Genomic DNA, 25,300 nt, shown 5'->3' with positions numbered 1-25,300 from the left:
GGAGTCGATTTCGCCGTCTGCGAAAATCGACGCCACACTCGCGTTCGCGGCTTCGCGCCGCGATTCGCGCACGAGTGTGGAGGAGGCTTAACTTCATTATAGACGTAACAGACTACCTACCGCACCGCACCGCGACCTTGGTGCGCCGCACTCATAAGTGAGAGCGATAAAGAGATATATATATCTCTCTCTAACGAAGGTCGCGGTGCGGTGCGGTAGTCTGTCACGGCTATTACATTACTCTTTCTTGTGCTTATAATATGCTTATGAGAGCTATTGAGCCACGGTTCGGGGGACTGTCTAATTTCAAACGTAGACAGAGAGAATCATACTGTTTTTGTCTTACGCTAGTATAGTCATATTTCTTCTTATTTACTGGCAAATTGGGTTTGCCAAACTACAACTCAATCGATCGATCAAATGCCGCAATGTAAAGCAAAACGCATGCGATTATCGTGAGGTGAGTAGAGACCCTTTAAAAACTGTCATCAAATGTCAGTCGCTGTCCTGTCATTTCCTGCTTGCTTTTATTTCGTATTGCCTTGTCCTATGCACAATTTAATGGGAGGGACAACGGGGCGTGAGCATTTGAGCATCTGAAATACTCATTTCGTGCATTGTGTACGTGACAAATGATAAATAAATGTCTACTAAGCCATTGAAGATGCCTTCAGCGACGAGGGATTCGACTATACTTAAGATTGCGGTGGAAATGCTAAATGCTCCCGATAAGGTTCCTCAGTTGATAGAATTCGACCAAAGTCAACCCTTATCAAGCATTATTCAGCTCCTCTGCAAGCCGTGGGGTCTTCCAGATCCCGATAACTATGCGTTGCAGTTCTCGGAAAGCAACAACCAGAACTACATCACCGAGAAGAATCGCAATGAGATCAAAAACGGGTCCGTCCTACGCTTGGAGCAGTCGCCAGCGAAAACTGTGCAGGAGATACTTTATAAAATTAACCATGGAAATGAAATCGAGCAAGGTAATGCTCTCACTAAACTCTCTAGCCTAAGCAGTGACCTCACTTTCGCGCTTGAATTCATCAACAAAAAGGGTTTGACCTTAATAATTTGTAATATTGAATCCGGAAAATTCAAAGGTACTTGTCTGAAGCATGCTCTAGTTACTTTTGTTGAGCTTATGGACCATGGTATTATTTCCTGGGATATACTGGAGAATCAGTTCATTAATAAAGTTGCAAGTTTTGTCAGTAACCAAAGCACAGCCCAAGATCCTAAAGTCATTCAGTCCTGCTTGTCTATTCTCGAAAATATTGTTCTCAACAGCTCAGGAAAGAATTCTCATGTTGAAAAAGAAATAACCATTCCAAGTTTGATCTCCCAATTGCAAAATCCTAATCAAGATGAGGTTAAAGTGATTCAACAAAATACTATTGCTCTCATCAACGCCATATTGGCCAAAGCGGATTTAACTAAAAGAAAAACTATTGCTGCAACTTTGTCATCAAAACAGGTCCGTAATGTTATTTATGACAATTTGGTTGGTGTATTGGCTGTTCAAGCACAAGATACAGAGCTGGCACACCAACTGTATGTGCTACAGACACTTTTACTTGGCCTGCTTGAGCCCAAAATGAGACAGAGAGCCGATACACAAGAACAGGAATCACAGGAAAAGATAAAAGAGCTGAGGAAAATTGCATTTGAAAATGATAACAATTTCAACATAGAAGTTACAACAAGACGTCAGCTTGGTAGCTTCTCAAAGGATTTTAAGAAACTTGGGTTTAAATGTGAGATTGATCCAATAAAAGATTTTAATGAAACTCCCCCTGGTATGTTGGCCTTGGACTGTATGCTGTACTTTGCAAGAAACTATCCCGAAGACTACACAAAGATTGTTTTAGAAAACAGCTGCAGAGCTGATGAACATGAATGTCCATTTGGTAAAACCAGTGTAGAGCTTGTGAAGCAGCTGTGTGATATATTGCACATCGGAGACCCACCAAGTGAGCAGGGCCAAACATACCACCCTATGTTCTTCACCCATGACCATCCTTTTGAGGAACTATTCTGTATTTGCATAGTCCTTCTTAACAAAACATGGAAGGAGATGAGAGCGACCTCAGAGGACTTTGTAAAAGTGTCCAGTGTTGTGAGAGAGCAGATCAGCAGGGCACTGTCCATCTCACCTAAAGGTTTTGACAAGTTTCGTCAGAAGGTCAACCAACTGACCTATGCAGAGATCACACAGATTTGGCAGACTGAAAGAACTAATAGAGAAGTTTGGGAATCACATGCTAGACCTATTGTTGAGTTGAAAGAAAAAATAACCCCAGAAATTATTGATCTGATCCAACAGCAAAGATTAGGGGTACTAGTAGGTGGAACCAGATTCAAAAAGTATTCATCAAGAGGGCAGAGGGTTAAGGATAAGTTTTGGTATGTCCGACTATCCCCCAACCACAAAGTTCTCCATCATGGAGATTGTGATGAAAAAAGCACACCAAGTTTAGAAGAGCTTGGTAACAAACTGTCAGTAGCAGACATAAAGAGTGTTGTCACAGGAAAAGATTGCCCACACATGAAAGATTTACGAGGCAGAAAAATAAATCCAAGCTTGGCTTTCTCCCTGATACTCAAATCTGCTGAAGTGACTTCTTTAGACTTTGTTGCCCCAGATGAGCAGATATTTGACTATTGGACAGATGGTATTAATGCTCTACTAAAGGAAAAGATGACAAGTAAATCATATGAAAATGATCTTGAAACTTTGTTGTCAATGGATATAAAAGTACGTCTACTCGATGCAGAGGGCATTGACATCCCACAGGACCCTCCACAGATACCTGATGAACCTGAAGATTACGACTTTTACTATGATAATAATTAAACATTTCCATTTTATTCATAAGATGATTTTCCAGATTATATTACTTCCATGTGTATCGAAAATTCCTAGTATTAGTAGTTGAATAAGTTTTAAGCAAGATATTTATTAATTTTTAACTTATTTAAGAAAATGTAATCCTTTCCATTTATTCTGAGTAAATTTTATCAGCACTTCCACTTAATAATAATAACAGTGGCCATATTCCATATTATATTTTATATACCAAAGATCATGTCTAAAGAACGAGAGAATATATTTTAAAATGTGCGTGTACAAATAAATGTTTTCTTAGACATTGTTGTAGTTTATTTTTCTATACAGACAGACATGGCGAATCAAAGGTTTCCTCATTAACTATGGCGAAAAACTGTACAGGACCTTAAAGGTAAAATGCGGCTTGTTAAAACTAAATATCCCTTTAAAGCTAGATTAGGTGAATTGTGATTTCTTATAGCACCTTTGTGTCAGCTGCTGATTAGCCGGGTTCACACAGACCGAGCATACGCGCGAGGCAATTTCCTCCATCCCAAAACGGCCAGTTTAGACGTGCCTCGCGCGCGCCGCCTCGGCCGAGCTGGCCGGCTATTGACGATCCACAAAGCGGTGTCTTATTTCGTCACAATCAAGTCAGGTAAAAAGAAACAAAATGATTATAATACTTTACACGTTTATTTAAGTAACTTTGTTTACTGCATCTTGGACACCTCGAACTTGGTGTTGATGATCTCCTCATCAGAGTCGAGGAGCGGCAGCGTGCTGGTGGGGATGTTCTCCTCCACCCAGCGCAGATCAGAGTCCAGCGAGTTGGCGGCCGGCTCGGGGGCCTCGCGCTCCTCGCCGCCGGTCGAGCCGCGCATCTTCACGCCGTACGCGTCGTTCACGAATTGCTCTTCTTCTTCTGAAAAACAAATGGGGTGCATTTAATTCTAATATATGACACTTAATCGGGAGGATTGGAAGTCTAGGGGGGAGGCCTTTGCCCACCAGTGGGACACCTTATAGGCTCGTTTAAAAAAAAATGACACGTAAGATTTGGTCTGTTTAAGTATCCGCAAAAAGCCACAAACTTAGACTATTGTTGGAAAATGTAATGGATCTCAAGACTGTTAAAAGTAATACCAAGAAAAGTCTGCATCAATTTTGATAGCACAGCACACGCCGTGCAAAATCGCTGCAGACATTTTGGTCTAACTCAACAACTTTAATCAACTTGGCCAGTAAACTGTAGAAAAAATAATTTTTAAGAAAAAAAAACCGACTTCTATGGGGCCCGGTGAAAGATTATGGTAGATGGTGCACTATGTAGAAAAGGAGGTAAAACGAGTACTTTCTAGTAGCATTTCGTTTCCGTAAGGGTCGTAGTTCTAGCCTAACCTAACCCACTTCTCTGATAGCAGTTCGGTTCTGTGAGGATCGCAGTTCGAACCTAATCAAACCCACTTTTCTAGTAGCATTTCGTTTCTGTAAGACTCGCAGTTCTAACCAAACCTAACCCACTTTTGTTCGGTTCTGTGAGGATCGCAGTTCAAACGTAACCTAACCCACTTAACGGCGCATGCGGTGCGGTGTACGGGAGTTTGAGCGGGAGGGGTTTGGCATCATCATACCCACATTTTATGGTAGGTAATCATAGTGGTTTATTTAGTTTAGGTATCATAGTGGTTTTCCGGGTCAAGGTCTGGGTCTCTGAGTCAGAGTCCGGGTCCGAGTCCCGGTCCGAGTCCGGGTCCGAGTCCGGGTCCGAGTCCGGGTCCGAGTCCGGATCCGAGTCCGGGTCCGAGTCCGGGTCCGAGTCCGAGTCCGAGTCCGGGTCCGAACCGGATCCGGGTATGAGTCCGGGTCCCAGTCCAAGTCAAAACCGAAATTCGAAATCACCAAACATGTACTATGCGTCGTTGAAGAGTTTTGTTCTGATCATCATCAGCAGTTCCACTTCATCAAATGCGACAGTTTTTAATGTAAATGCTTGATTTTATGATGAAAATACAAAAAATTCTATACGTATGCCTTTAAGATTTGAGGAGTTCCCTCGATTCCTTATGGATCCCAACATCAGAACTCGAGCTTGACAGAAATGTGGCTTAAAAACTAAACTTGCTTAACAAACATAACGAAGAGGACAAATCGCCAAACGTGAACTATGCGTCGTTGAAGAGTTCCGTTCTGATCATCATCAGCAGTTCCACTTCATCAAATGCGACAGTTTTTAATGAAAATGCTTGATTTTCTGATTAAAATACAAAAATCTCTATACGCATGCCTTTAAAATTTGAGGAGTTCCCTCGATTTCTCATGGATCCCATCATCAGAACTCGAGCTTGACAGAAATGTGGCTTAAAAACTAAACTTGCTTAACAAACATAACGAAAAGGACAAATCGCCAAACGTGAACTATGCGTCGTTGAAGAGTTCTGTTCTGATCATCATCAGCAGTTCCACTTCATCAAATGCGACAGTTTTTAATGTAAATGCTTGATTTTATGATGAAAATACAAAAAATTCTATACGTATGCCTTTAAGATTTGAGGAGTTCCCTCGATTCCTTATGGATCCCATCACCAGAACTCGAGCTTGACAGAAATGTGGCTTAAAAACTAAACTTGCTTAACAAACATAACGAAGAGGACAAATCGCCAAACGTGAACTATGCGTCGTTGAAGAGTTCCGTTCTGATCATCATCAGCAGTTCCACTTCATCAAATGCGAGAGTTTTTAATGAAAATGCTTGATTTTCTGATGTAAATACAAAAATCTCTATACGCATGCCTTTAAGATTTGAAGAGTTCCCTCGATTCCTCATGGATCCCATCATCAGAACTCGAGCTTGACAAAAATGTGGCTTAAAAACTTAACTTGCTTAACAAACATAACGAAGAGGACAAATCGCCAAACGTGAACTATGCGTCGTTGAAGAGTTCCGTTCTGATCATCATCAGCAGTTCCACTTCATCATATGTCACTTTTTTGGATGTATATGCTTGATTTGTTGATAAAAACCCAAAAATCACTATATGTATGCCTTTAAGATTTGAGGAGTTCCCTCGATTCCTCATGGATCCCATCATCAGAACTGGGTTTTGACAAAAACGGGACCAATCTGTATGCATATACATTCAATCAAAAAAAGAATTTTTAAAATCGGTCCAGTAATGACGGAGATATGGAGTAACAAACATAAAAAATAAAAAAAATAAAAATAAAAAAAAACATACAACCGAATTGATAACCTCCTCCTTTGGGATTTGGAAGTCGGTTAAAAAATTCGAATAATAAGACATGCTTTGATGTACCTAATGTATGTAATGAATTACCATCATCCTCGTCGTCGGCGTTGTCAAGTAGCGGCGTGAACGCGTAGCGCTGGTTGTTGTTGGTGGGCCGCCACAGCACCATGATCACGGTCAGCACGCTCGCGAACAGAATGTGCCAGTATGCCTCGTCCATCCACACCTCCTTCCAATCCTGGGGAACGGCTGACATTTTACACAACTTACTATACTATGTTTCTCTCAGATTAGAATTTTTATAACCTCAAAAGTAGTGGTGCAAAGTTTAATCTGAATAGGTAGGTAAAATTATGCATTGAATTATAGTGTTGTTTTACATATCATAGGAACTACCACTACTTTAGAGATTAGAATTTTTTTAATTTGCCGCGTGCAATTTGCATGCAGCTGTCTTTAGGGAGGTATTTAAAAAATGTAAACAAACAATTTGTACAATTTCGGGTAGTTATATAACAGCTGTTTCCCACTGACGTCCCGTTTTTTGCGGGTACGGTTTTTTGCAGGATCCAGTTTTCTGTAGTATGCTTGGATCCCGCAAACAGAATCCTCTTGTGTAAGTTACTATATTAGCACCTATACTACTAAAACGGGATCCTGCAAAAAACTGGATGTCAGTGGGAAACAGCTTTAATATTTATTGGTTAACCAAACAAATACAAAATCCGACTGGCCCTGTCACTAAACGACCTGACTTTAACCTACATTATTTGATCATGTAATGTTTTCATCTACCCTCAGCTGGCTTAAGGAGCCATTTGAGACCTAAAGCAGGCCTATGGAACTCTCCGCGCGAGCTCGGATTAATACCTACGAATCTGCTCCCGTTCACGGTAGAAAAGCAAGCCAGTTGGTTGCCATACGCGCTCACGTACGCACGTCTCCGAACGCCGCACTGTCAATTTTTACGATAGTTACAAGCTACGTAGTAGGTACCTGTACCTACCTACTATTGAATTTCTTTAATTAAACATGTAATATTTATTATGTATGACAAATGTATAGTTTTAGATATCTATCTATTTGAAATAGGTAGCACATTTTTAATTTATTTTGGTAAATGTTTATTTTAACGACAGTAAGTTAACTTTACACCGGAAAGTGCCTACTCATTTTTGCTCTGGTTAACTTATAATTAATTACCTGTATTCATGGGGTTTCTATTATTTTTCTTTATTGTGTAACATTAATCTCTATCTGGTTTTAAATTACACGAAGTTTTAAAACTAATTCTTGCTGGAATTATTGCGCGGTTTATAAAACGGCGTAAACACTGCGGTTACTGCAGGGACATATGACCTTTTAAAATGACTATTTCGCAAACACTAAAGCATAATCGGAATATTAGGTATAATTTAAGATTTAGCTTTCCTTTTATTTTACTCTGCTGTTTAAGTAGGTATTTATTTATCATTTTTAAGCATCAGCAACCCTAGCGTTGTGCCGGTGCGCGCGGTGCGGGGAGCGGCGCGTTGAAGGTCACTCCATTGTATTTTAGTGTAGGTATCAAAACGATAGGTATTTGCGTTTTGTTTGAGAGATAAGTATCTGTTCATAAGAACTATTATATAATCTGTGCCTAAAGATACAGAGTATAGTTGCGACCATCGGCGCTGTCATTTCAATGTTGAATGTAGGTACTGTATAGAAGGTTCAAAATCCTGTGATGATTTGATGTTAATCCTATGTAATACAAAATAAAACTCACGGTGATGCAGGGGAGCACTCGGAACGCCTTGATGGAATACAGCATGAAAACCACAGAGGAGATGACGGCAAATATCAGCGTGTTCGTGAAATGCCGGTACAACGAGAGCTTGATTGTGTTCCTAAAAACAAACATATATACAGAGCATGACCACGACTGTGTCACCAATTTGACAATTGTCTGAAAATGACAATTAGGGAACCCAGCGACCATCGTTACATGCTGGCCCAGAAAAGTAATGAGCGAATTATCAGTAACATTCATGAGAGATAATTGTCAATTTGGTGGCCTATGGAACATGACAGTAGAAACTAGCCGAAGGAAAAAGGATACATAATATACCCAGTTTTTTTTTATGCTTTGCCCTTAGATGCCAAATAAATAGGTGCCTGTACATGATCAATTATTAATCAGCTACTCTCTGCTGCCATGAATTGATTACTTAACTGTTATTATTAATAAAATAAAATAACTCTTACATGCACAAATGAAAAACTCATGCCGAAATTCAGGTGAAACCTTTAATTTAATTTGTATTGGTTTTCTTTTTTTTGTTTAACAAAAGCGTATTTGCCACTTAAAAGCGCGATTGTAAGTTGTCGGAAAAGGCCAATATTAATAAAACCTGGAATTATTAATTTTCAGTATTTTGTACCAAAAAAATTTTATGTTGCCCTCTTAAAATATTAGTGGTGGCTTATTAAAAGAATACCAGCCGTTTTAACCCATTTAAACGAATCTAGGAAAAAACCACCAGTGGACGGGCAACAGCGTCCCTCAAATTCGGTGTACTCGACTGCGATCGCCAACCCGCCTGCCAAGCGTGGCGATTATGGCATTCGCCCCCCCCCCCCCTCCCATAAAAGGGGTAGGCCTATGTTCAGCAGTGGACGTCTTATGGCTGAGATGATGATGATGATGATGAGGAAAAAAACAACGATCGTAAACTTATACGGATTTGGCTATCGGTTGTAACTTTTGCTTGTTAATGGATTAAAAAAAACTACGCCATAGAACTCGTTAATCAGCTTACAACACTCCTATACCCCTTTAATCTTGCACTAAATTTCAACCCGTTCCCGTTTCACTAACTTAGGGGATGCATTCTAAAATAACAAAGACGCCGTGTTTTTTCCAGACAGGCCGAATCTAAATCCATTTTTACGTGATAGAGCGACAAATTGAACCGTAATAAAACTAGCTTAGTATATAGTACTGACCTCCTCAGTTGCAGCGTGCGCATGGTGTGTGCGAGCGAGACGAACACCCACCAACAGATGGCACTGTCCAGGAGCGACATGGGGGCTTCAGATAGGAGCAAGTCGCGGTTCGAGTCATCGGCCTGCGAGCAACAACTTGTATTATAATGTAATACATCACATTATGTAGATAATAAGTCGTCTACAAAATAGACCATTTTTCGATCACTTGCTCGTTGTCATTTGGCATTCTTATAAAAAAAGCGGCCAAGTGCGAGTCCGACTCGCCCATGAAGGGTTCCGTAGCAGCTACTAACATAATAAAATTGCGGTTTACGATTTATGACGATTAAAAAAAACTACTTACTACATCTCGTTCAAACCAATTTTCGGTGGAAGTTTGCATGGTAATGTACATCATATATTTTTTTTTAGTTTTATCATTATCTTATTTTAGAAGTTACAGGGGGACACACACATTTTACCACTTTGGAAGTGTCTCTCGCGCAAACTATTCAGTACTTAAAAGTAAGTAAGTAAGTAAGTAACTTAAAAATGATATTAGAAACCTCGAAAACTATCCATAGATACCCCACACGTATGGGTTTGATGACAAAAAAAAAACATTTTTAAGTTTCAGTTCTAAGTATGGGGGACCCCCAAAATTTATTGTGTGAAAATCTTAATGCGGTTCACAGAATACATCTACTTACCAAGTTTCAACAGTATAGTTCTTATAGTTTCGGAAAAAAGTGGCTGTGACATACGGACGGACAGACAGACAGACATGACGAATCTATAAGGGTTCCGTTTTTTGCCATTTGGCTATGGAACCCTAAAAAACAGGTGACAATGCAATATTATGATGAAATCACAAACTGGTCTGATGAGGGAGACCAAAGGTAGCAAGAATTCTGTGTGCAATGTAACTGTGGAGTGTAGACTGTAACTTTTAGTGAAGGGGTTCGTTGGGTGAAGCGTAGAAACTCGCCGCTGGAACGCGCTGGCCGCCGTGCTGTCTCGAAGTCCGCTATACCTCCATTTACCGGAATATGTGTTGTGTGAAATAAAAACACATATGTCTGATTTTAATTACTGGAGAGTGTTCAGGCAAGTGATAGAGTTAAGTAAGCTCTCTGAGTTCTCTGAATTTGCTACAAATGGCTCGGGTTTATATAGGAATGGCCGGGCGATATGTATCTCTGAACTAGTGGATATTATATGCAGAGTGAGTTTTATTTATTTCTGCCAATCTCGTTAATTATAAGCACGTATGAAAGGAGCACGAATCCTAGACTTATAAATAGATACAATATTAAGCACGTATGAAAGGAGCATGAATCCTAGACTTATAACTAGATATAAAACATTCCACGCAATTCATTGAACATAATATATGAGCACAAAGTAAAACATAATATACAAAAGTAAAAATAGTAACCTAAACGTAAAGACTAATTTAACACATGCATGAACCCTAATAGCTATTTACGACAGTCTCCCCCACGTGTGTTAACACCGTCTTCATGCGCGGAGTAAATGGGGATGAGTCTAGAAACTGGGCGGCGGACGTCACCTGCGCGTGTGCGAACAATGGCCACTCTCACATGACCATCTGGGCCAGGAAATAGCTGGGCGATTACGCCTCTGGGCCACGTTCCTCGTGGCATGGAGCTGTCCGCAATGATGACTACGTCACCTTCATGCAGTCTCTTCACGTTTTCTTAGCGAGCAATACGGCTTTGAAAACCTCGGCGGCAACCAGACTACCAGCGGTGGCGCGAACTAACCGTACATTATTAATGAACGATCGCCACGCGGGTGCGAGTGAGACGGATATAGGCCTGTCCCAATCGATCCCTGTCCGCCAAACGAAACGCAACATATCGCGATCTTGCTCTATTATTTCGATCTGTAAAAACATCTGTTTGACGTCGGCTAACACCGCGATTTTACTTTCGCGGAAGCGCATTAATACGCCAAAAAGTGACTTTAACAGGTCGGGGCCAGCCAACAGCGCGCTGTTAAGCGAACGTTCGCAAGCTGTGGCGGCCGTGTCCCAAACTAATCGCATTTTGCCGCGTTGCGGGTGAAAAGTTGGGAAATGCGCCAGAGGCCACGTCCGGGGTGCCTCGGGGGGCGGTGGCGAGTCTATTTTCTCCGCGTAACCTTTGTCAAGCAACATACACTTTGCATATTCGGCTTTAAGTTTCGCATCGTGGTCTAGCTTTCGTTCTAGACTGTACGGCCGTTGCAATGCTTGCGCTTGGTTATTGGGGAGTTTCTCGTCATTTGACCGCCAAAGTAAGCCCGAGCGATACCTTTGCTCCCCCGGTATCTTTTCGCAGGTGGCTTCTAGTAAATCTAGCGCACGTTGGTGGGGGTCGGCCCTAGGTAACTTCTGCGAAACGCCTAATGATTCTACCTCAGAATGCCGTTTCACAAGTTGTAAGGCCTCGTCGTCCGCGGTATTAGGCTTTGCGTGCCCAACCAATTGTACCGCGGGCGCGATTCTGTCCGCAGTTTCGTGTAGCGTCAAAGTCATTGTCGCGCCTTCGTCAAGTGGCGCGAGGGTTTGGACGGTACCTAACTGTTCCGACACCTCTATAGGCATGACTTTGTGACACGTCTGCGGCAGTCTAACATTGAGTACTGCAGGTGCTGCCGGGACTCTATTACCGCTCGCGGACGCGGCCGCGTTTCGACCGTGTAATAGTTTATTATGTCCGGCTTCGCACTGATTCATGCCACACGCGACATATTGGCACCCATAAGGCTTAGGGTGACTCGCGCCTAAACATCTACAGCACAATTTAGCACCCTTTGCCAAGTCCCATCGCTTAGATATAGTTGCGGCTAGAAATTTCAAACACTCACTAACTTTGTGTTCTTTGCCGTTCTTACATATGGCGCACGCATCGCGCGAGACAGAGACAGATGATGTCTGCTGCCTAGGCTGAGCTCTGGTTGACGCTGGCTTTTTCTTTAAATTACCATCGCGGTGCTTTACTTGAGCTATAGTCGATTTATTAGAACGCGATCTATTTCTCGTATCACGTGTGTATGATTCGCGGGAATCTGACTCCGAATCCGAACTATAGTCGCGAAAGGACGCGGGGGCGCGGGACCCAGTGAGAGCGCTGCTCGATCGACTGGGCCCGCGCACAGAGGAAACCGCGCTTCGTTCACTTCGCGATCCACTAGACGTATCACGGTAGAATGCGGGGGCGCGAGACCCAGAGAGAGCTTGGCTCGATCTTCTAGGTTCGCGCACAGAGGAAACCGCACTCCCTGAACTCCGCGATTCATCAGACGTGTCACGGTAGAACGCGGGGGCGCGAGACCCAGAGAGAGCTTGGCTCGATCTGCTCGGTTCGCGCACAGAGGAAACCGCGTTCACTGCATTCCGTGACCTGTTAGACGGCTTATGTCGGTTTACGTGCTTGGCCGCAGTGCTAATTTCGTTAAGAAACTCGGAAATCGCAACTAACCCGGGTGATTCTACGTTAGACTGCCTATATTTGGCCCATTCATAGCGCACTATCAGATTCAATTTATCCACGATTTTATTCACGAGCTCAGGCGCGTGCAAGTATTTCTCTTGACGCAAGGATCTAATGGTGGCGACGGCATTCGCTACGTGCGCGGCGAATGAGGTTATATTAGAATTGTCTTCGGATAAACGCGGCATGCGTTTAACGTTATGAATTTCCGTAAGAACAATCTCCTCAGGGTCGCCGAACTGCCGTTCCAGCGCTTCCATTATCTCGTACGGATCCTGAACCGTGTACATTATTGATTTTACGGCCGTCCGAGCTTCGCCCTTAAGTGCGCGCCTAATCCGACTGACGTTATTGACGGCACTAAACATGGGCGACGTATCTTCGAACTCTGCCCTAAATGATATCCACTCGGTGATATCTCCGCCGAATGTAGGCAATTCCGGCGGTTTATGGTACATTGGCGCGTAGGTACCGTGCGGTACCTCTACAATGCGCGGGGGTGGTCTGCTAGCCCGATCGACGGCTGCACGCGGCGGCGGTTGCGTTTGCGCGGTTTCTTTCGGCGGCGGGATTTTAACGTTTTCCTTTGCGATCTCGTGCTGTAACCTAGCTTGTCGTTCTACCCAACTTCTAGTCCGTTCTTCGACGGTCGCGTCACTGCTGCCGACAGACTGCGCCTTCAGTTGCGCAACCTGCAGCCGTAAATTTGCAGTGTCGGACTTTGTCTCAGTAGCTTCGACGGTCGCGTCACTGCTGCCGACAGACTGCGCCTTCAATTGCGCAATCTGCAGCCGTACATTTGCAGTGTCGGACTCTGTCTTAGCAACGGCTAGACGGGCTTTACGAACCTCGAGCTCGGCCATTAGCACGGCCAATTTATTATCGCGTTCCCTAACCGATTTGCGACTCCTATGTGAATCGCGATTAGACGGCGCCCGCGACGGCGATGGCGGCGCATCGATGTCTTTATTCACTAGCGTACCTAATCTACTACGATTTACTACCGTGGCATCTAACGTTTGCGAGTGTACCGACTCGTTTCCACCGGTAGTATTCGGGTTGCCACTGGTGCCCTTGCTCCACGTATTAGTCTCGCCGGACGTAGTCTTACCGGACGAGGGGGTAGGGGTGTCCATGTTCGGTGCGGGCGCAGGCGGGCCCTTGGTGCGTGGTCGTAGGCTCCTTGCTTCCTTTTCGGACATCTTTCTGGCTGGAACCACTTCACATAACACACGCGGGGGTCCCTAACTTGACCTGCCTATATCTATGACTGACCGTTACTGAGCGCAACGTCAGTGCCCTAAGCGTAGCGTGGATCCCTCGTGGCACTGAATCTCCCGCAATGGCAAAGTGCTATGCCTAGAACGTTCGAAAGCAGTGTGTGGGTATCAACCATGTGACACATGCAACGAAAGTTGCCAGGACACGTGAGCGGAGGACGACCTACGACGCTGCACGGTCCGACCGGCAAGCCGGTAAATGGGTTACGGAAAGGTATTGGGGTTGGGTCTGAACCGAAGCGAACCTCTAGGCCCAGCGCGTCCTTTATTCTGTCTTGCCGTCTGAGTCAAGCAACGTTCGCTTAAAACTCAGCGCGTACTTGTTTCTTTCTTGCCGTCTGAGTTAAGCAATGTCGCTTCAAACTCAGCGCGTACGTGTTTCTTTCTTGATTCTGAGTTAAGCTATGTCGCTTGAAACTCAGCGCGTACGTTTTTCTATCTTCATTCGGCTTCAGAAGGACCAAACTGTGGAGTGTAGACTGTAACTTTTAGTGAAGGGGTTCGTTGGGTGAAGCGTAGAAACTCGCCGCTGGAACGCGCTGGCCGCCGTGCTGTCTCGAAGTCCGCTATACCTCCATTTACCGGAATATGTGTTGTGTGAAATAAAAACACATATGTCTGATTTTAATTACTGGAGAGTGTTCAGGCAAGTGATAGAGTTAAGCTCTCTGAGTTCTCTGAATTTGCTACAAATGGCTCGGGTTTATATAGGAATGGCCGGGCGATATGTATCTCTGAACTAGTGGATATTATATGCAGAGTGAGTTTTATTTATTTCTGCCAATCTCGTTAATTATAAGCACGTATGAAAGGAGCACGAATCCTAGACTTATAAATAGATACAATATTAAGCACGTATGAAAGGAGCATGAATCCTAGACTTATAACTAGATATAAAACATTCCACGCAATTCATTGAACATAATATATGAGCACAAAGTAAAACATAATATACAAAAGTAAAAATAGTAACCTAAACGTAGACTAATTTAACACATGCATGAACCCTAATAGCTATTTACGACAGTAACTTTATTGAGTTCGGGGTTTGTTAGAATCTTCTGATAAGTATTAAATGATTGTTGAAATCAACAGTAAATTAAGCTATAAATGCTTAAATATCAAAAATGAAACTGAGAATTTTTTCATAGCTGTCATCATCATCATCATAAACTTCGCAAGAGAAATACCTATTTATTGCCGATTCGTTAGTTTTTTTATATAATACAATGATGGTGACAAACAGGAATACGCCCCGCCCCGCTTACGAATGGTAAGCGGTAACCGGAGCCCATGGATGCCTGTGACGTCAGCAACAGTGACATTTGTCGAATTGTCGCAACTGTCACCGTGGTGAAATAGGGGCCTGGCAAACCTTTTTGTTTAGTATATGACTATATGTCTTATATATGTGATAAATATTAGAGTAAGTAAATACCTTGTGGTGCAGCCTCAGCCAGGCCTCGATGGCGGCCAGCACGCCCCACAGCACGCCTGTGCCCACCACGCGCTGCAGCGCCGGGCCCAGTCGCGGCCTGCCACACAACGCACAATTAATTTCAAGCATCCTGCAGACTGAGCATAGTAGCGCTACCCCCTCTGCTACAAATATAAGGTAGTTTTACTCCGTTTTCAAGTCAAAGTGTCTTTGTGTGACGCGCGTATCTTTGAACGGACCAATCACGGCACGGGACTCGCTCAGCTCGTTCCCCGCACCCCAGTATTTTTGGCAGCATCGGTTTCATGAAATAATTGCTCTAAACTCCGTCTAGAGGATTTCAAGTCACGCATACAAAAACATGTCATATGTGATATGACATTTGTCATGACATCAGGATTTTAAAAATAGTGTTCATCTTTTTATACAACTCCAAGATTTCCAAGGCGTTATTCATAAGATGTTTGCTAAGAAATTCTGTCATGATCCTATAAAGTACTGTAAACAGTATAAACAAATAGACTTCAGCACACCACTCAAATGAAGTTGATTTAGATATCACTGTCATTCATTCAATGAAGCGCTGGAGTAGAAAAAATCGGCCAAATGAGAGATGGACTCGCGCACGTTCCGTACCATTACGCAAAAAATGATAATAAAAATCACATTGTATTTGAGTCCCACTAAAATATTTATTTTATTTTGCTTTTAGTATTTGTTGTTATAGCGGCAACAGAAACACATCATCTGTGAAAATTTCAACTGTCTATCTATCACGGTTCATGAGTTCAGCCTGGTTACAGACAGACGGACGGACGGACAGCGGAGTCTTAGTAATAGGGTCAATTTTTACCTTTTGGGTACGGAACACTAAAAACGTGCGTTGAATAGAGTTGACTCACTTGACGATGCCGAAGCCGAGCGACACGATGATGACCAGCATGCGGGCCAGCGCGCGCTTCGCCACCGACATCCACTCCGCGAACATATACGCCTCCGCGTTGAAGTATCTGCACCAACAAACATTCAGGCACATATATGAGGGGGCATCTTACACAAATCAACCTAGCCGCAAACAAAGTAAAACTTGTACTATGGGTGCTAGGAGGCGATGTGCGTACCTACTTATATAGATAAATACATACTAAAATGGATAGGCTACACCCATAACACAGGAACAAATATTTGTGTTCATCACACAAATAAATGCCCTTACCAGGATTCGAACCCAAGACCATCGGCTTCACAGGCAGGGTCACTGCCCACTAGGCGAGACCGGTCGTCACGACGGTATTGATACGAATATTGGTTATATGCGAAATGCGTAGCGGAGAAAGAAAAAGCGATGTACTGGATGCTGTAGGTCGGGTACCCGTGTACTCACCCGGTGCGGTCTATGGAGGAGTAGACCGCGTAGTACGTGGCGCTCTCCACCATCCCGAGCAGGGCCACGCCGCCGATCCAGTACTGGATGCTGCAGGTCGGGTACCCGTGTACTCACCCGGTGCGGTCTATGGAGGAGTAGACCGCGTAGTACGTGGCGCTCTCCACCATGCCGAGCAGGGCCACGCCGCCGATCCAGTACTGAATGCTGCAGGTCGGGTACCCGTGTACTCACCCGGTGCGGTCTATGGAGGAGTAGACCGCGTAGTACGTGGCGCTCTCCACCATCCCGAGCAGGGCCACGCCGCCGATCCAGTACTGCATGCTGTAGGTCGGGTACCCGTGTACTCACCCGGTGCGGTCTATGGAGGAGTAGACCGCGTAGTACGTGGCGCTCTCCAGCATCCCGAGCAGGGCCACGCCGCCGATCCAGTACTGGATGCTGCAGGTCGGGTACCCGTGTACTCACCCGGTGCGGTCTATGGAGGAGTAGACCGCGTAGTACGTGGCGCTCTCCACCATCCCGAGCAGGGCCACGCCGCCGATCCAGTACTGGATGCTGCAGGTCGGGTACCCGTGTACTTACCCGGTGCGGTCTATGGAGGAGTAGACCGCGTAGTACGTGGCGCTCTCCACCATGCCGAGCAGGGCCACGCCGCCGATCCAGTACTGGATGCGCAGCAGGTCGCGCCACTGCAGCGCGCACACGGTGAGCCAGCCCGCGCACAGCACCGTGTACACGGCGCACATCACGCCGAAGAACTGTCAATTTGATAAACTGTTAATACCTATGGACGAATAACTCACGAGCGCGATGGTCTTTAAATTATACAAGGTATTAACTCACATTATAGACGGGTCTAAAGCGAATTTCCCGCTAGACCCGTCTGTAATGTGAGTTAATATGTGTTCAAAACGCGCAAGTTTAAAATATTATTATACAAGGTATTTTTTCAGCCCTTAGTTATATTTTGCGAGGCGTATATTAAATAGATCATACTGCGCTTTATTTACTACGCGAACAACCTTGTATTCGAAAGAAAAATATTGCTAAATTAATGTCGTATTAAGCAGACACGTCTGTAAAAGATACCACAGAACTTAGAAATTATTAAGTTTTATAACTTCAATGGCCGTACCGGTACGTACCGGTAATAATGGGTAGATGGCAGCAGATAGATAACTTGTGCCGGACACCATCTCGACATGCACCGTGCCGTTAAACTTAGTCGTACTTAGCACCGCCATGCTTAAAATGTAGATACCCTCCTTATCCACTGTGATAAGTGGGGGAAATTTCTGTAAAAGACAATTGTAATATGAAAAATGTGTGTCTGTAATATGAAATACCTTACTGTTTTAAGCATATTAATATCTATTGTGATAGATATTAATATGCTTAAAACAGTAAGGTATTTGACTACTACTCAAATCAGTTTTTTCGAATTGTCTTAACAATTTGCCTTTATCGAATTTATATGAAACACTAGCACATGACGTCACGGTCCAGTTGGCTCCTCTTTATATTTCTATATGATTTATAAAATTGAAATTGTGTCTTAAAATAACTGCAGTCTATGTTTTTCTATTAATGTTCTGGTGCTTCATTTCATGCAGGGTACAATATAATTTATTTAAAACACAGTCAAAATCCCTATTATAAAAAGGAATTCATTATTTGGTAACAACATGCCTAAGACAATAAGGATAACGATTTTAATGAATTTCCTTGTTTCGCCTTTACACTAGGTCCGTTATGGGTATTAATAACAAATTATAATTTTAGGTGCTTATAATTATTGGAATAAAATAATGCAATACACTGCACAACTAAAAACTATTGAAAGTAAAAACAAAAAACATGTCACTGATATCCAGTGTAGCAGAATACCCAGCCAATATGTTTACTCACAGATTGTGCGGTGATCCCAGCCTCTTTCTTGCCATCGGCTTTAACAATAGCGTCGTCATCTTGAAAAGGTATGGAGTGCTTGCTTGGACACGCCATCTTGCGCTCGCCATTGGCATGGGGAAGCATTGTTCTGTTGCCCACATCGCTGGGGGGCTTTGTGCATACTACAATACGCTGGAATGTACAATATTGTCAAAATAGTTTAAAAATACCTGTAAGTAATTAAGTTTTTTACGGGTCCTCTACACGATGGGCCTGCGCCAGCCACTCCAAGGGACGCAGCCAAGTGGTAGAATGAGATAGCAATATCACTTGCTCGCTCTAACGCATAAATGCATCCCTTGGAGTGCCCGGCGGTGGCCCATCATGTAGAGGAGCCATTAAATGTCGAACTTCAATACAACACCACTTCAATTCAGCAAAAGATAATGTTATTTTAAAGCTTGATCAAGCAACAAAGTCTGATAGTTACTGAGGTTGTAATATAGGTAACAAAATTCATAACCATCAGTTAAAATTATTTGTTAAACTGTTGTTCAAATTTGTTTCTTATGTGTGTTTTTGTATAAAGAAAGAAAACCTATTTAACCTAAAAGAAATGAAAAAAGGGAAATTATTTTAGTTCTTGCAATATGGGGCCTTAGGGTGTGACAACAATAAAATTACACTAATAATGACACAATTGTCTCTAAGGTCCCTTTTGAAATGAATTTTAAAGAGTGTTTATACCTTTTCAAAATAATGGAAGTAGTCGGGAGAGCAAGAGCTCTGCTCCCAACGGTATGACACGGTCAGGTTAGAGTCCACATTGTCACAGGCAACTGGAATACGAGAAATAAATCAGATATAACATTTAATATACAGTACCGGTCAAAAGTTTAAGTTCACTCTGTAAATTCGGTTAAATGAAGCTATAACACAATGTACTAATAAAAGTATTTAATAATCTTTTATTACATAATAAATTAAAGGTAATTCTCTAATTTAAAACCACAATTAAATAAAAAAGATCAGTTTTTGCCAACTTTAGACTCTTCAAAATATCCGCCTTTTGCTTTCAATGCTGCCATACACACTTTCGGCATTCGCGTAATTAGTTTTTGCAGTGTTGATGTCGAAATTTTATTCCAACAAATGTATAGGTATTCCCAAAGCTGTTCTTTATTAGTTGGCCGCATTTTTCTCACACTCCTGTCCAATTCATCCCATAACAACTCAATCGGATTGAGGTCGGGCGATTGAGGAGGCCAATCCATATATTTTAATTCTTTTTGGTTCTCTTTGGATGAAATGTAGTTTTTGCACAACTTCGACGTATGCTTGGGATCGTTGTCTTGTTGGAAAACAAAACCTCTGCCTACAATCCGTTTTCCAGATGGAAAAGCGTGACGTTGCAAAATGTTATGATACATTTTCTTATCCATTATGCCATTGACTCTCACGAGATCACCAACTTTATCACCCGCAAAGCATCCCCAGACCATAACTGATCCTCCACCGTGCTTCACTGTTGGCATCACGCATTGCTTTATCATTCGTTCGCCTACTTGTCGTCGAACATATTGACGACGTCTCCCTCCAAAAATTTCAAACTTCGATTCGTCAGAAAATAAAACTTTAGACCACTGTTCAGACGTCCAGTTTTTGTGTTTCTGGGCCCATTTCAACCTCTTAACTTTATTCTGACTACGTAACAAGGGTTTTTTGGCAGCAATACGACCTTTTAGACCATAGTTTCGCAGACGCCGTTGCACTGTCGAAACCGATACTCGCTGTTCTCGGGTGGCGTTGAGTTCTTCGCAAATTTCTGGAGCAGTTAGAGTACGTTGGCGTTTGCTCTGCACGCAAATAAATTGGTCTTCGCTTTTAGACGTGACTTTTGGCCTACCTGATCGAGATCGACTGCAATTAAGACCGGTTTTTTGTTTTCGTTTCAAAGTACTCACGACAGCGGTTTGAGAAACCTTCATTTTTTCAGCGATTTTCCGCGTCGTGTAGCCCTCATTTGACAGAGTTACAATAACAGCACGAGTTTCGACACTAAAATCGGCTTTGCGACCCATTTTAAATGATTTCTAACTTCACGAAATCTCATAGGAAATACGGAACAAAAATAAGAATAAGAATAAGAATAAGAATAAGAATGGTTTATTGCCACATACATGAAAATAACATAGAGTTAGAATTACTTACATAATAAAATACAACCGTTAAATTATCAAATTATACAGAGCAAAAGGTGAGAAGATTTTTGTATTAGGCAAAGGGTTCCAGTCTCAGCGTGTGCCAGGCCTAGATGCCCGGCGCTGGTTTTCAGACCGGTCCCAGACTAAGGACGGTCGGAGAATGTTACATAATTTATGACAAATTCAGTACTTTGGTGCTCGTTTAAAATTTTACTACTAATTAACATTTAAAATTTTACTACTAACATTTCGAATGTATTTAACATTACCTATTGATTTTAGCAGATAAGTTACAAGTTAACAGTAATACATAAAAAAATATTAAATGGATCAAATTTTCCGAATAACATAAAACGATTCCTCCGAGAGGTATTTTTATTGTTATTTGGTAGTCGTGGAAACAATTAAACGTTTGAAATTCAAAACATATTCTATATTTGAGCATAATTACATATGATAACCTTATTTCGCAGAGTGAACTTAAACTTTTGACCGGTACTGTATATAATTGCATTCCATTCACTGTCTAGCTAGTTGTGCAGTGTAACCCTGATCTGTGGGGTACTGGCACTCAGGATGCTGCAGGAGACTGCAAGGCTTCCTTGCTCCAATTATGAATCTAACAATTCATACTGCAGGGCTCATTAGATCTATTTTGTTTCAATTTAGCTTAGATTTTTATTGTAACCCTCACATATATTTTGTTTGTAATAAAACACTATTTTTTTAATATTTCTTATATATTTCTTTATAAATATTAAATCTTAATTTTATAAATGTAACTGTTTGATGTAAATTCAATATATTGATTAAAATAAAGTAGAAACATACAATGATTTTTATATCAATGTTTATGGATCAATTTTAATCCTTTAATATAAAATTTGGTATGTTTATGAAGTTTCTTGGTCACAACTCCTAGAAAATTTGTTAGGTACATGATTTTAAATGACTAATCATTGTACTGTGTAAAAGAATTCAGGCAGTAGCTGGAAACTTCGTACTTAGAGGAACAGAGAGAGGAATGTTGTTTGCATGCCTCTCAACAGCGGGATGGTAGAAATATGCCACATTAAAAATAACATAACATTAACATTGTTATAACTTACTTGTTACTATGACTCTGGAATCTTTAAATAATGATTTTGCCAGCGTAAACTGGCATAATTCCTGCAACAGATAACATGGCTCCTGTACTCAACACTATGAAGCATTTAGATTTACCTGCATTTAATTTGATGAAAATTATTGCTTGTAGCAGTACAGTTTGTTAAAACATTAGTTTTGGGCTAAAACTTCCTTGTATTGATAACCGATAGTAGACATTAAAACGTTTATGAGTTATGATATGAGTCAGGCAGACACTTGAAACACGACACAATTGTATATGTTGTACGCCCAAAAATCGATGCTTTAGAACATTCTTATACACAGCTCCATCATCTTGAAAATGTAACTAACTGTTTAATAGCATAAATACGATAAATTAATCAATGCTTACCCCACTCAGCGGCAAGTCCCATTTCCCAACATCGGAAAAGCAGAGTGAAACTTTGACGGTCGCTAATAAAAATATACAGAGTAGTCGTAACATTATAAATAAAGCTTAAATATAAGGAACAGGAACTGCAATTTATTTTACTTTCTCCCGACCGCCTCTAAACCACATTTTCTTTTATTTCAACCAAAATTCAGACTTTCATTAAAACTCATTTACGCCGCATTTGACAATTCTTTCTGCACCTAAACAATAGACAAAAATTTAGTCAAGGGGAAGGGCTCTACAGCATGGACTTATAAGATGGACTGCACTGTCACTTTTTTTGCCATACTAAATTGAACTTTATCACCGAGCTAGAAAGACGTTCGTACCAGACTAGAAAAAACGGTCCACTTGAGATAGCAAAGGTGGGTCGCGGTGTCTCACTCGCACGTGCTGCCAATGTTAAAAATATACCATTGTGGTAGTATTTATATCAATATACTACTCAAATTAAATAACTTCTTATATTATTTAAATGCTATATTCAGAGTAAGGTTCTGATATCTTTTAAGAAATTTGTAAATAAGTATGATGTCAATATTATTAACTGATTTAACCAAGCATGTGGACAACAAAAAAATACATTAATTTTGGTGTGGTAGACATTGTAGAAACTTTGAATGTTAATTGGTATCCCTATCGTCATGACATGTTATCAAAACACGTGAATGCAAAATTTCCTAAAAATGGTGAAAATATGTTGCGTTAAAGGTTGTGGGAGTGAAAGAATTTCTAATTGTGGAATATTGTTTCACCAGGAAGCCACAATTATTATATTTTGCGATAAAAATACAAGACAACATTGTCAAACTCATTAGGGTGACTATGATGTCGGCACGATGAGAATCAGTGTTACACAATTTTTATTAGGTACTTAAGTAAGTTAATATAAATAGGTATGTATTTATTTCGGCATGTTTAAATTGGTGAAATGAGAGCCAATACAGAATAAATAATTACCAAAATTGAAATCCAAAGTCCTTAAACATTACAGACACATTTATGCATTGTTATAATAATAATAAACACATTGATAATAAAAGAAAAATAGAACTTTATCGTAATTTACTGACTTTTGGGACGATACCAGAAACGTTACTGGGAATTTACCCTCTTTGGAAAATTTACTAAGAACGGCACATCACTAATTTCTTTACATTTCACGACTCTTCTCTTTTCGCACAGGTGGCCTAGCACCGTGAACACCGAAGTTCGCAAATTACGGGCATCTTTCTCTTTTACTTCTATAAAGGAGTAATTACAGTAACAGAGAAAGATGCTCGCAATTTTCAAACTTCGATGTCTATGGTCTAGTGACAAGCGTCCTAGTTAAAAACGATAGCAAGCGGGCGTAGCGGACCCACGCGACCCTCAGGCAGTTACGAATTTGTCCTAAGACCGAGTAGGCCCGGGCCTAGGGCGGCCAGATATTTTGGGCGGCAGTCTATATGATGGGTGCTGAGAAAGGGGGGGCGGCTAGAGCTTGCTATGTAGGGCTTGGGGCCTAAGGCGGCAAAGACTGTATGTAATTCCTCCACTGTCCTGAGAGCCTACCCCGTTGCGTCTTTGTCGCACTTGTAAATTCGTATGTAAGTGTGACAGAGAGGCAACACGTCGAACATGGTTCACAGTAGACCCTCTGGGCCCAGTTTTATAAAGTTACAAGTTACAGGTTACAAGAGTACAGGCTACAGGCACCTGTAATGCACTGTGTACGGCTACAGGTGTTTTATAAATACACATAGATAATTACAGTTGTAAAGCACCACGGTCAATCTCGATTACATGTGAAATTTACAGGTGCGAAGGACATCACTATTTAAAAAAAAATGTCTGTCATAGAATTCATAGATACTCTGTGCTCTACTAAATGCTGTGTTATTGTTTGCTGTTAAGTATTGGAAAAATGGCCAGAAATGAAGGAGAAATCGAGTGGTTGAGAGCGGTGTTTGATGCCAAGGATATACTTTTCGGGCCGTTCTCAGATTCAGATTAAGTTAGATTTAATGAAATATTTACCTAATAAGTAAATAAGTACTGTTTCACATTACAATGTATCTTTCGGTAGTGGCTCAAAGATAAGTACGCTGTGTATCGAAAATTATGAATATATAGTACACTTTACCATAATGTGAATGCACTATACTTAAATAAAGAGACGAATGCTAATAAATCAACGACAAATATCGGCACCAATCCCTTTCCGTTTCCTAGTAGATAAAATAAAACGAATCATCAATAAAATCAATATCAAACATATTGGCACTTCATTTCCTATTTACTATATATTTCAGATACATTAACAAAAACTGATAAGGTCAGTGCATGGAAAAGTAAGCATGCCCTGGCGCAATCTTTGGCGTTAGTGCCTAACAATAAAGAGTACAGTTTAAAATATCTCAGAAAACGAATAACTTTAATTAAACTTAAGAATTACGAGCAAAAGAGCGAATCAGACACACTACAAGTAGCTGCTGTTGTGCTGTTACAGGACTCAAGACGTATGTCATTTTTTGTTACAAGTTTACCAATGTACACTTGTAATTTACAATATTTTTATAAAACGCTTGTTCGATTATGAGTTTAAAACTATTAATCTCCCATATTTTAGTCTATGGTTGAGCGACAGGCACTTGTACCTGTAACCTGTAAAATTGTAACACGGTACTTTTATAAAACGCAAATTGTAAAAAACGGAGGAAGTGTTGCCAGTAAACGCCTGTAAACTTGTAACTTGTAACTTTATAAAACTGGGCCCTGGTTCTGTCAGCATATTTGTCTCTCTATCTCTCTCACTCATACCTGTGTTCTTAACAGACGTTACGGCGGACCACCTTCCTGACGATCGACCATGTTCGTGATCCAGTACCTACGCCTACTAGTAACAGCTTTTCTTCTTCACTTGGTCCCTCAATACTGAGGATCGTGACATCATATCCTTCTGTTGAAGACCAGGTTCCTCCATAGGGTTCTCTTCCTCGCCAAGCGCATGGCCTCGTGCAGTTTT

At 41.6% G+C, this 25,300-nt stretch overlaps 2 protein-coding genes across 2 annotated transcripts; one reads left to right on the top strand and one right to left on the bottom strand.

Moving 5' to 3' along the window:
- The first annotated feature begins 517 nt into the window (after positions 1 to 517).
- LOC134664877 (engulfment and cell motility protein 1) lies at positions 518 to 3,152 on the top strand. Its single transcript, XM_063521592.1, has one exon. It carries the CDS (start codon positions 644 to 646, stop codon positions 2,855 to 2,857), a length of 2,214 nt encoding a protein of 737 aa, XP_063377662.1. The 5' UTR covers positions 518 to 643; the 3' UTR covers positions 2,858 to 3,152.
- A 354-nt stretch (positions 3,153 to 3,506) lies between these two features.
- On the bottom strand, positions 3,507 to 22,511 carry LOC134664862 (transmembrane protein 87A). The gene is made up of 12 exons (XM_063521591.1): positions 22,252 to 22,511; positions 21,860 to 21,920; positions 19,294 to 19,385; positions 18,565 to 18,738; positions 17,802 to 17,951; positions 17,239 to 17,414; positions 16,172 to 16,279; positions 15,270 to 15,366; positions 9,070 to 9,191; positions 7,850 to 7,970; positions 6,169 to 6,319; positions 3,507 to 3,755 (listed from the first exon to the last, which is right to left on the bottom strand). The coding sequence occupies exons 1-12, from the start codon at positions 22,342 to 22,344 to the stop codon at positions 3,544 to 3,546; spliced, it is 1,557 nt and encodes a 518-aa protein (XP_063377661.1). The 5' UTR covers positions 22,345 to 22,511; the 3' UTR covers positions 3,507 to 3,543.
- Between the last annotated feature and the right edge of the window lie 2,789 nt (positions 22,512 to 25,300).

This window comes from Cydia fagiglandana, chromosome 1, assembly GCF_963556715.1.
Source record: "Cydia fagiglandana chromosome 1, ilCydFagi1.1, whole genome shotgun sequence".
Classification (NCBI taxonomy): Eukaryota; Metazoa; Arthropoda; class Insecta; order Lepidoptera; family Tortricidae; genus Cydia; species Cydia fagiglandana.
Note: the sequence above shows the minus strand (reverse complement) of the source record. Positions and strands in the feature narration are given on the sequence as shown.

Coding starts and splice junctions, on each gene's coding strand:
- LOC134664877 (XM_063521592.1), top strand. CDS start 644: ATGTCTACTAAGCCATTGAAGATGCCTTCAGCGACGAGGGATTCGACT.
- LOC134664862 (XM_063521591.1), bottom strand. CDS start 22,344: ATGTTACGACTACTCTGTATATTTTTATTAGCGACCGTCAAAGTTTCA. Junction 19,386..21,859: donor TTCCAGAGTCATAGTAACAA/GTAAGTTATAAC, acceptor CTCGTATTCCAG/TTGCCTGTGACAATGTGGAC. Junction 17,952..18,564: donor CTGGGATCACCGCACAATCT/GTGAGTAAACAT, acceptor TGTCTTTTACAG/AAATTTCCCCCACTTATCAC.